The sequence below is a fragment of the Eucyclogobius newberryi genome, unplaced genomic scaffold, assembly GCF_026437365.1.
Source record: "Eucyclogobius newberryi isolate DKJ021-1_F unplaced genomic scaffold, fEucNew1.0.hap1 SCAF_45, whole genome shotgun sequence".
Lineage (NCBI taxonomy): Eukaryota > Metazoa > Chordata > Actinopteri > Gobiiformes > Gobiidae > Eucyclogobius > Eucyclogobius newberryi.
Window position 1 is genome coordinate 169,477 of NW_027316112.1, and position 12,333 is coordinate 181,809.

Sequence of the window (12,333 nt, forward strand, 5' to 3'; positions counted from 1 at the left end):
GGTCAGACTAGTTAGGAACAGAAACATAAACCCACAGCTTCAGCTACGCTGCCCTAGGAGTAACTGTGCTGGGGGAAGTATGACAGCTTGAGCTCTGTCCTCTTCTTCTGATTTATTCTTTCAAAAATATTTAATTTTTAATTCCACTTGCAAACTGTTCACCGCCTTCTTTTTCTTTGTCTCACTCCTGAGGACCTGTGGACCCAGATGTCCCTCTCCTGGTGAAGTGTCCCCTGTCCCGTGTGGACGGTCCCTCATCTGCCTGAGGAGTAGCTCCAGCTCCCAAGGAGATTTTTTTTTTGTAGTTTTTCCTGGCCGAGAAGGAGGGTCTAAGGACAGAAGGAGGGTCTAAGGACAGAAGGAGGGTCTAAGGACAGAAGGAGGGTCTAAGGACAGAAGGAGGGTCTAAGGACAGAAGGAGGGTCTAAGGACAGAAGGAGGGTCTAAGGACAGAAGGAGGGTCTGAGGACAGAAGGAGGGTCTAAGGACACAGGACCCTGGGACATCGTCCCTCGCCACCACAGACATTGTTGATTCGGCCTCAGAGGCGACTGTTGTTGTGATTTTGGGCCTTACAAAAATAAATTGAATTGAAGACGTCATCGATGATCGTGATTATTCAGGTCAATGAACTTAAAGCACCAAATGTGAGATTTATGCTCTTTATATCACAATAACTTTAGTATTTCATAAGATCCAGGATTTAGGTTCCAATGGGTTTGGGTCATGAATAATCCTTAAACTGTGATGTTTCTTCTGTATCGCCAAAGAAGTGAAATTAACCTGTTCCCATCAGCCTCTTTGGCCCTGTGCGCACTGGTCAGACCTGTGCGCACTGGTCAGACCTGTGCGCACTGGTCAGACCTGTGCGCACTGGTCAGACCTGTGCGCACTGGTCAGACCTGTGCGCACTGGTCAGACCTGTGCGCACTGGTCAGACCTGTGCGCACTGGTCAGACCTGTGCGCACTGGTCAGACCTGTGCGCACTGGTCAGACCTGGGCGCACTGGTCAGACCTGGGCGCAATGATCATAAAACATACATTTGATGTTTTGTAGAACCACTAATACTATTATAACTGCTAAAAACAATGTATGTGAAAATGTGTCAATTTGAGTTTACCATGAATTTCCCATATCGAGGTGAAAAAATTATATTTTTATTTTATTTTTGTATTGGTATAATACATATATCTAACAAAATGCGCATTCATAAGGCGAATAAAATCAGAAAACGTGATGCGTAAAATCTAGTCGCCTCCTGCCCAAAAATCTGGCTCTTGACCGTCTTTACGCACGAGAATAGAGACGATTCTGTGTGAATAAGCCCTAAGTCCCACCCACCGTTCTAAAGCTTGGCTCATTGGCAAGAATATTATGTAAATCAAAGTGTTCTACGTCATCTCAATCACGTGCTATCTGGGTGTAAACAAAGAAGGCCGCGCGCATCGGAAGCGGCGCATTTTTCCCTCCGGAGGCTGTAGAGGACAAACCCGAGGACAGTGGACGGTCTCATTCTGTAGGACACAGTCTGAAGAAAAGATCGATACAAACAGCATCTTATAAGTCAAACAGGTCGTTTGTTATGGACGAGCCTTAATCCTGACCATCGTCACAGAAGAAAACTTAGTTTACTTGACAATATCTGGAAATGTGAAAACTCCAGTAAAAATACAAGTGTATATTGTTGTTCATGTTCTTTATGGATATACATGTTCTTTATGGTTCTTTATTAGAGATATGGAGAAAGCTCCGGCCTCAGGATGTGAAAGGTTAAAGTGAACTCTGAAAAACTCTTTTCTAATGAACTCATTTTAATATTGTTTTCACTGGAGAAAAGAACAAGATCAAAAAAGTGGAATCAAAACATTTCAACGGTTTTTGCCTAAAATCTATTTAGTTATTTCTCTAATAACTAAATCACACCTGGCGCTCAGGTCTCTCTCACCTGGCGCTCAGGTCTCTCTCACCTGGCGCTCAGGTCTCTCTCACCTGGCGCTCAGGTCTCTCTCACCTGGCGCTCAGGTCTCTCTCACCTGGCGCTCAGGTCTCTCTCACCTGGCGCTCAGGTCTCTCTCACCTGGCGCTCAGGTCTCTCTCACCTGGCGCTCAGGTCTCTCTCACCTGGCGCTCAGGTCTCTCTCACCTGGCGCTCAGGTCTCTCTCACCTGGCGCTCAGGTCTCTCTCACCTGGCGCTCAGGTCGCTCTCACCTGGAGCTGCTTGGCGCTCAGGTCGCTCTCACCTGGAGCTGCTTGGCGCTCAGGTCTCTCACCTGGAGCTGCTTGGCGCTCAGGTCTCTCACCTGGAGCTGCTGGGCGCTCAGGTCTCTCACCTGGAGCTGCTGGGCGCTCAGGTCTCTCACCTGGAGCTGCTTGGCGCTCAGGTCTCTCACCTGGAGCTGCTTGGCGCTCAGGTCTCTCACCTGGAGCTGCTGGGCGCTCAGGTCTCTCACCTGGAGCTGCTGGGCGCTCAGGTCTCTCACCTGGAGCTGCTGGGCGCTCAGGTCTCTCACCTGGAGCTGCTTGGCGCTTAGGTCTCTCACCTGGCGCTCAGGTCTCTCACCTGGAGCTGCTTGGCGCTCAGGTCTTTGGTTCCTCTGAACACGTAGCTCTTAGAGATGCCCTCACAGCCGAGCTCGTGCACTTGGACCATGCGTCCGAAGGTGATGAGGCCGACCAGAGCAGCAGGGGGCAGCAAAGAGAGCGACATCTGCAGAGACTCCTTCAGTGCCTGAAGGTCCTCATCCTCGATGCAGGTGTCCACCACGTAGAGGAAGACCAGGGGCATCGGGGGGCCCCTCTGTCACACACATTCAGAGAGAGTTATACAGCTTTATTCGTCCCAGCAGTAAATCTGAGTAATAAACACATAAGCCCCACTTCAATCGGTTCATACAGGAGATGATGGCCTTTGTCAAGAGCCACAATCTGAAATTTCCAGGTCCTAATGCATCTGACATGACCCAAAGTATGACATAAAGAGGTTCTAACGCGGCGTAGAGGCTCCAGGATGAAGCTGCCATCGAGTCCATTTATCCGTCTGTATTAACCCTACGATGTTTCTACGGAGCAGAATGAGGAACCTTCAGGCTAGCTGTGCTACACCTAAGCTAGCTAGCTGTGCTACACCTAAGCTAGCTAGTTGTGCTACACCTAAGCTAGCTTAGGTGTACACCTAAGCTAGCTAGCTGTGCTACACCTAAGCTAGCTAGCTGTGCTACACCTAAGCTAGCTAGCTGTGCTACACCTAAGCTAGCTAGCTGTGCTACACCTAAGCTAGCTAGCCACACCGCAGCGCCGGCCCTAAACTCCACCCACACTCCTGTCTGGAGAAGAGAGAAATCTCTTCTATATTTGGGCGTGGTCCTCCATAAAGACTCTGAGCTCAGACTTAAGTCCAAGGATTAAAACTATAAAAAATAAACTTTTGTGACTGTTTGAGTGGAAAAAAACAATCTCGGCACAGACTGATTTACAATGTTATTACAAAAGGTACAAAAGGTACAAGCGGGTCTAAAGCGGGTCTAAAGCGGGTCTAAAGCGGGTCTAAAGCGGGTCTAAAGCGGGTTTAAAGCGGGTCTAAAGCGGGTCTAAAGCGGGTCTAAAGCGGGACTAAAGCGGGTCTAAAGCGGGACTAAAGCGGGTCTAAAGCGGTCTAAAGCGGGTCTAATGCGGGACTAAAGCGGGTCTAAAGCGGGACTAAAGCGGGTCTAAAGCGGGACTAAAGCGGGACTAAAGCGGGTCTAAAGCGGGTCTAAAGCGGGACTAAAGCGGGACTAAAGCGGGACTAAAGCGGGACTAAAGCGGGACTAAAGCGGGACTAAAGCGGGTCTAAAGCGGGACTAAAGCGGGTCTAAAGCGGGTCTAAAGCGGGACTAAAGCGGGGCTAAAGCGGGGCTAAAGCGGGTCTAAAGCGGGTCTAAAGCGGGTCTAAAGCGGGGCTAAAGCGGGACTAAAGCGGGACTAAAGCGGGTCTAAAGCGGGTCTAAAGCGGGACTAAAGCGGGACTAAAGCGGGTCTAAAGCGGGTCTAAAGCGGGGCTAAAGCGGGGCTAAAGCGGGTCTAAAGAGGGTCTAAAGCGGGTCTCTCACCTGGACGACATACTCGATGGTAGAGAACTGTGGCAGAAGCTCCGCTGGCTGATTCACCTCAGAGATCCCGGCGTACGAAGGAGGAAACTGCAGAAGACAAAGAAGGTTCTGAGGGAGAACTAAAGGTTCCGAGGGAGATTTAAAGGTTCTAGTGAGAAGGAGGACTCACCTGGTTCCTCTGGTAGCAGAAGTTACAGGCCCAAAGTTTGGCTCTGTAATCCACCTGACTGAACACAAACACCAGCTTCAGTCCAAAACATGTTTTACACAAAGACAAGAACAACTTTTTCTTTAAAAGTGATTCACAAGAAAATGTTCAGGATCGAACCCGACCTGAACCCGACCAAACCCGACCTGAACCCGACCTGAACCCGGCCTGACCCCGGCCTCTCACCAAAGCGGGTTGAGCACGGCGCGGCAGGTGGCGCGGCTGCACAGAACCGGCTCGTACTGGATGGGAGGCAGGTCTGGACGTTCTTTCAGAGGAGTGAAAAGAGCGGCGATGGGAACCACCATCCGGGTCGCTTCCAGACGGGACGAGGGCCAAACGTTCCAACTGAAGCGAACGCCATCACGCTCCTCGTTCTGAGCAATGTACTCGGAGAACGTCGCCATCTATGGGAGGGAGGGAGAGGGAAGAGCGAGGGAGGAGAGGGAGGAGCGAGGGAGGAGAGGGAAGAGCGAGGGAGGAGAGGGAAGAGCGAGAGGAGAGGGAAGAGCGAGGGAGGAGAGGGAAGAGCGAGGGAGGAGAGGGAAGAGCGAGGGAGGAGAGGGAGGAGAAGGAGGAGAGGGAGGAGAGGGAGGAGAGGGAGGAGAGGGAGGAGAGGGAGGAGAAGGAGGTAACACACGTACTTTTATTGCAAATAGGAAAAAAACTACAACTCCCAACACCACTTCTGGTCACATGGTTTACGTATGTTGCACGTCACGCCCTGCGCCACCTGAGCCAATCACGCGCGTGTTGGGAGAGACGGTGTTGGGAAGCGACAGGACAGCTGAAACAGGTAACAACAAACACCCGCTTTTAATCATCTTAAATGTGCCGGTTTTAAACTCTGATGCCGAACGTGTAGAGCAGGAAAACGTGGAATTTGGTGAGTCTGAGAATAATATATATATATATATATATATATATATATATATATATATATATATATATATATATATATAAAATATATATATAAAATATATATATACAAAATATATATATATATACAAAATATATATATATATATATATATATAAAATATATATATATATATATATAAAATATATATATATATATATATATATATATATATATATATATATATATAAAATATATATATATATAAAATATATATATATATATATAAAATATATATATATATATATATAAAATATATATATATATAAAATATATAAATATATAAAATATATATATATATATATAAATATATAAAATATATATATATAAAATAATATATATAAAATAATATATATAAAATAATATATATAAATATATATATATATATATATATATATATATATATATATATATATATATATATATATATATATATATATATATATATATATATATATATATATATATATATATATATATATATATATATATATATATATATATATATATATCCGTGGCAACAGATGATTCATCTAAACAAAAGGTATTTATTAAAGTTGTTTATTTAAATGTATTTGTACAATTCAACTGAATGTAATAAGTATTTACTGGTATCCTGCTTCCGAAGAGTGCACACGCTTTTTTGCTCGCTCCGCTTGCTATCGCTGCTTTCCTTATTTATTTTGCTTTTTAATCAGTTTTTGTCTTCCAAACATTTTTGCTTTAGACTTTTTCAAGTAAACCAAAGATTTTAAGAACATTTTTCCAGTTTTAACGACATATCTGACGCCAGCGACATGTCCGGGGGTTTGAAAAAAGACTTCTTGAAGTTATTTGACTTGCTTGATAAAATGGAAATCAAAACATTCATAAGTGGACCTCTTCCAAACATCGACAGAAGGATAAACAAGTTTAGCCGGCTTCTTCAGCTGAACACATGGCTGTCCAAAGAGTGCTCCCCGAGAGGACTACACTACATTGAGAACTTCTATCTATTCTGGAAACGAGAGGACCTGTTTAAGAGAAATGGCCCCCACCTATGCAGAGGTGGAGTGAGGGTGCTGACAGAGAACCTGCTCCACGCTCTGAGGCATTGGACTGGGCCTGGACAGGGTCCTGAGCAGATAGTTAGAGAAGAGAGGAATGAGAGAAGAATTCCTGCTCCATCAGCCAGAGACCGAGACAATGTTTCAACATCAAAAGCACCACAACCTCAGCCTCCACCAAAGGATTCATCAGCAGCTGCTCCACCACCACCAGCAAAGGATTCAGCTCCAGCTGCTCCACATTCACCTCCACCGCCTCCAGCAAAGGAACAATCTTCAAAGGCCTCGGACCCATCTGTGACAAGCCCAACAACATCCCTGTCATCGCCCCTGCCTTCACACCAGCCCTGGGTTCCCCCTGCAACATCTACTCCCACTAAAGATTCATCATTCTCCTTCTCATCTCCACTCTCACCCATGGGCCTTCCCAGCCATTTTGAAAGTCTGATCAAATCAGGCATTAAGATGGCTCCACTCACGCCCAATATAGCAAGGGCTATGCCGACTACACCAACAAAAGCCCCACCACCCATCCCCCCTCGCCTCTCACCTGGTCCCAAACTCTCCTTGGCTACAAAAGCCCCACCACCCATCCAACCTCGCCTTTCACCTGGTATCTCCCATAGCTAGGATGCACTGGGTCTCAGCGTTGCCGGGACTTATTGTCACATTAAAAATCAAACCAACCCGGGGCCCTATGTAAAAAGAGCCCCCCCTAGTGCTATTTCTGTAGTCACATCATCACAGAGATGGAAAAACAAAATGCGAGTCAGGCCCAATCTGAGAAATGTGATTCATATTCCCTGTGAAAAGATAAAGCCCAGTCCCACTGAAACTAGTCTGAAACTTGCTGTGCTAAATGTCAGATCCTTATGTAACAAATCTCTATTAATTAATAATTTTATTTCTTCTTATAATCTTGATTTTATGTTTTTAACTGAAACATGGCTTGACAAAAACACAGGAAATGTAGTTCTGATAGAATCTGCTCCACCAACTTGAAGTTTGAATCTGAAACACGAGAAGAAAAAAAAGGGGGTGGAGTCTGTGCTGTCTTTAGAGATGAAATAATTACCCGCAGGTTGTCTTTTGGGGTGTTTTCATCATTTGAGTATGTATCCTTTAAAATGGAGCTAAAACGGTCTCCATCCATTCTCTTCATTGTTTTATACAAGCCTCCCCAGCACTGCCAAAGCTTTATTGATGATTTTACTGAGATGCTTTCAGTCATATGCACAGACTTTGATGGTTTGGTCATTACAGGTGATTTCAATGTGCATGTTGATAATATTTGTGACAGAAACGCTAAAGAGCTTGATGCTGTCCTTGAAACCTTCAGTCTTACTCAGCATGTGAGAGGCCCCACCCACAGCAAAGGACACACTCTAGATCTCATAATTACAAAGGGGGTAAATATTTCAAATGTTAATGTGATCGATGTTGCTCTGTCTGATCATTTCTGTGTCTTCTTTGACCTGTCTGTTTCTCCCAAACCTCCGGTTGGTCCTGCAGTTGTTCAGAGGAGACACATAAGTGATGGCAAAGGTGCACTGTTTATGGAAATGATAAACTTTGAAAATGTCTCATGTTCTAATGTAAATGATTTGTTGAAATCTGTTACATCTAGTGTTTTGAATGTTCTGGACACCATCGCCCCTATGAAGGCTAAAATGGTTAAAAATAAGCAGAAGGCGCCGTGGAGAAATGATGATTCGGTCAGGGCACAGAAAAGGGAGTGCCGCAGGGACAAACGGAAATGGCGCAAGTCAAAGCTCCAGGTTCAAAAAGAGATTTACAAAGAAAAGCTGAACATGTACAACCTAATCTTATGTAGAACTAGGGAAAGATATTTTTCTGAAATAATTGGAAGCTGCAGTAACAACTGGCGTGTCCTGTTTGCCACAGTAAACAGATTAACAAACCCTCCAGCTCAGCTGCCGTTAGAACTCATTTCCACATCAAGTGTAATGAGTTTGCATTATTCTTTAATAACAAAGTTCAGGGCATTAAAAATGCTATAAATCCCACAATGCAAAAAATTACCCTAAAACCACCAAGACACTTAGAGCTAACTCACTTTGCACCTGTAACTGACAAAACTGTCCATGAGATCATCACCAGTCTGAGTTCATCTACATGCTGCCTTGATGTGTGACCCTCCAGATTTCTAAAGTCTGTGCTGAACAGTTTGTTAGCACCATTCACTCACATAATTAACATGTTGCTTCAATCTGGAACATTCCCAATGTCTTTGAAAACTGCGGTCATAAAGCCTCTCCTAAAGAAGAGCAGTCTTGATGCCGCAGTACTGAGTCATTACCGGCCCATCTCTAATCTGACATTTTGGGGCAAAGTCCTTGAAAAGGTTGTTTACCAACAGCTCACAGATTTCCTCTTAATAAACAACTCATTTGATGTTTTTCAGTCAGGTTTTAGACCTCATCACAGCACTGAGACTGCTCTTGTCATGGTGACAAATGACATCCGCCTGAACACTGACACGGGCAAAGCCTCAGTCTTAATTCTGTTAGATCTGAGTGCTGCTTTTGACACTGTCGATCATGGGATCCTCTTACAGAGACTAGAGGACTGGGTGGGCATCACTGGCACTGCCCTAAACTGGTTAAGGTCCTATCTGGAAGACAGGAAGTACTTTGTTGAAATTGGTAGCTGTGTCTCAGACCACATGACCCTGACCTGTGGAGTGCCCCAAGGGTCAGTCCTGGGTCCCCTTCTGTTCAACCTCTACATGCTGCCGTTAGGTCAGTTGATACGCAGTGAAAATGTGTCCTATCACAATGATGCAGACGACACTCAGATCTATGTTTCACTATCGGCAGGTGACTATGGACCAGTAGATTCACTCTGTCACTGCATCCAACAGATCAGTTTGTGGATGCAAAACAACTTTCTCCAGCTGAACTCAGACAAGACTGAAATAATCATTTTTGGCCCACAGAAACAAAGAGAAAGTGTTAGCGGTCACCTCCAGAGTCTCGCTCTAAAACCTACAAACCAAGTTAGAAATCTGGGGTAATAATGGACTCAGACTTGAACTTTAATAGCCACGTCAAATCAATAACATCAGCAGCTTTTTACCATCTAAAAAACATTGCCAAAATCAAAAATATAGTGTCAAAACCAGATTTAGAGAGACTTATCCATGCGTTTGTCTCCAGTAGATTAGACTACTGTAACGGCCTGCTCACTGGTCTCTCCAAACGAGCTGTAAAACAGCTGCAGTTCATCCAGGACTAAACATGGAGCGGCCTCCTGCTGGTGCCAGAGTCAGGACTAAACATGGAGCGGCCTCCTGCTGGTGCCAGAGTCAGGACTAAACATGGACCGGCCTCCTGCTGGTGCCAGAGTCAGGACTAAACATGGAGCGGCCTCCTGCTGGTGCCAGAGTCAGGACTAAACATGGAGCGGCCTCCTGCTGGTGCCAGAGTCAGGACTAAACATGGACCGGCCTCCTGCTAGTGCCAGAGTCAGGACTAAACATGGACCGGCCTCCTGCTGGTGCCAGAGTCAGGACTAAACATGGACCGGCCTCCTGCTGGTGCCAGAGTCAGGACTAAACATGGAGCGGCCTCCTGCTAGTGCCAGAGTCAGGACTAAACATGGACCGGCCTCTTGCTGGTGCCAGAGTCAGGACTAAACATGGACCGGCCTCCTGCTGGTGCCAGAGTCAGGACTAAACATGGACCGGCCTCTTGCTGGTGCCAGAGTCAGGACTAAACATGGGGAATCTGCGTTTCAGTTTTATGCAGCTAAAATCTGGAACAGTCTTCCTGAAGATGTGAGACAGGCTTCTGCTCTGACAATGTTCAAATCTAAGCTAAAAACAGTTTTGTTTAGCTGCGCATGTGACTGAAAGGATTTTTTCTTTGCACTCTTCTCTTTTGTTTGTGATTTTATTACTTTAGACAATCAGTTGGATTGATCATTTTTAATTTAGTTAATTTTATTGTATTTCTGTTTCTGTAATTTCTTTGTGATTTGATGCATTTTTCCTGCTGTGAAGCACTTTGAATTAACTTGTGTATGAAATGTGCGACACAAATAAACTTGCCTTGTTTTTACTGCATTAATTGTAATTTAAAGAGACGAACCAAAGAACCTATTTCACTGATGGAGCTGGTTATTGACCTGAGGTGTGCCCAGTGGGGACTGTCCTCAGACACATGTCCCAGATGTCCCAGAGGACTCTGTGAGGACTCTGTCCTCAGACACATGTCCCAGATGACTCTGTCTTCAGACACATGTGTCGAGGGACACGGGACATCGTCCAAGAACAACCGCTGTTGTGATTTTGTCCGTTAAAAAATAAACTGAGTTGAGTTTTGTTGTTGTTTTATAAAATTGAAAAATGAAAAGATTCTGATTTTGACACTGACAACAAGACCAGGACCCCGGGACCCCCCCAGGGGCCCGGGATCCTCCCCAGGGGCCCGGGACCCCGGGATCCCCCCCAGGGGCCCGGGACCAGGTCAGAGAAAGCCCTGGACCCGGTCCAGACCTTGGTCTTGGTCCTCAGCTGTTTCATGGAGAAAGTTCCTGAGACAGTTTGACGGCTCCAGAAAAGAAAGGCTTTATTTAGAAAGACATGACTTAAAGAACAACAGCGGGACATGTCTCAAGTTCTAATGGAAGAATGACGCGGTTAGACGCGATAAACAGCCTAAAGTTGGTGTTTGTGCTGCAGAAGTGTCAGGGTTTGACTCTAAACGCTGCGTCACTGCCGTTACACCGGGGAAACACCGGGGAAACACCGGGGAAACACCGGGGAAACACCGGGACAGCACCGCGACCGGACTCACCTGAGCGGGGCCGGGGTCCGAGAGCAGGTGCCGGGGTGGAGCAGGAGAGTGAGCCCGGGAGAGAAGCACCGGAGGCGGTCACTGAGAGAGAGAAGAGCCGCTGACTCTGCGGAGCTCGACACAAGATGGCGGCCGTGCCACGTCAGAACAGAGCGGGTTAGTGACAGACAGGAGGCATCACTCTGAGCGAAACATGTTGGCCTGTCGTAAAGGGCCCCAATATTTTTTATTACTTAATAATTTATTTAAAATTTGCTCAGTAGTTTAAATAAGTCCAGCTACAGAATAAAATCCTTCTCCTCCATCTTTGTTGAGTTGTGTGTGTGTGTCTCATTGTGTGTAAAGATGGTCTTATCTCGTCTCGTGTCTTTGTGGATTGGTTTGGGAGGATTTGTTCTGTTCTTTTGGACATAATTGAGGTGAATAAACGATAGTCACGTTCAGAATAGAAATAGTCTCTATGAGGCACAGTCGCTCCTTCACTTCTTTTGGTCTCAGGGACATGAACTTTATAACACTCTGAGGTGTGTCTTTAGAGCTTTATACACTCTGAGGTGTGTCTTTAGAGCTTTATACACTCTGAGGTGTGTCTTTAGAGCTTTATAACACTCTGAGGTGTGTCTTTAGAGCTTTATACACTCTGAGGTGTGTCTTTAGAGCTTTATACACTCTGATGTGTGTCTTTAGAGCTTTATACACTCTGAGGTGTGTCTTTAGAGCTTCATGCCACTCTGAGGTGTGTCTTTAGAGCTTTATAACACTCTGAGGTGTCTTTAGAGCTTTATAACACTCTGAGGTGTGTCTTTAGAGCTTTATACACTCTGAGGTGTGTCTTTAGAGCTTTATACACTCTGAGGTGTGTCTTTAGAGCTTTATAACACTCTGAGGTGTGTCTTTAGAGCTTTATACACTCTGAGGTGTGTCTTTAGAGCTTTATACACTCTGATGTGTGTCTTTAGAGCTTTATACACTCTGAGGTGTGTCTTTAGAGCTTCATGCCACTCTGAGGTGTGTCTTTAGAGCTTTATAACACTCTGAGGTGTGTCTTTAGAGCTTTATACACTCTGAGGTGTGTCTTTAGAGCTTTATACACTCTGATGTGTGTCTTTAGAGCTTTATACACTCTGAGGTGTGTCTTTAGAGCTTTATACACTCTGAGGTGTGTCTTTAGAGCTTTATACACTCTGAGGTGTGTCTTTAGAGCTTTATACACTCTGATGTGTGTCTTTAGAGCTTTATACACTCTGAGG

The 12,333-nt window shown here is 45.2% G+C and overlaps 1 protein-coding gene across 2 annotated transcripts in view; it reads right to left on the minus strand.

Moving 5' to 3' along the window:
* LOC140380209 (protein transport protein Sec23A) overlaps positions 1–11,236 on the minus strand; it is an 81,317-nt gene extending 70,081 nt beyond the window's left edge. The window contains exons 1-5 of one of the 2 annotated variants that reach the window (XM_072464373.1): positions 11,080–11,236; positions 4,486–4,706; positions 4,261–4,318; positions 4,092–4,178; positions 2,564–2,800 (exon numbers count right to left, since the gene is read on the minus strand). In XM_072464373.1, coding sequence (XP_072320474.1) covers positions 2,564–2,800; positions 4,092–4,178; positions 4,261–4,318; positions 4,486–4,706 — 603 coding nt within the window. In that variant the 5' untranslated portion in view covers positions 11,080–11,236. The remainder of the gene's footprint in view (positions 1–2,563; positions 2,801–4,091; positions 4,179–4,260; positions 4,319–4,485; positions 4,707–11,079) is intronic. The other variant, XM_072464374.1, reaches the window with a different exon arrangement.
* Positions 11,237–12,333: the final 1,097 nt, after the last annotated feature.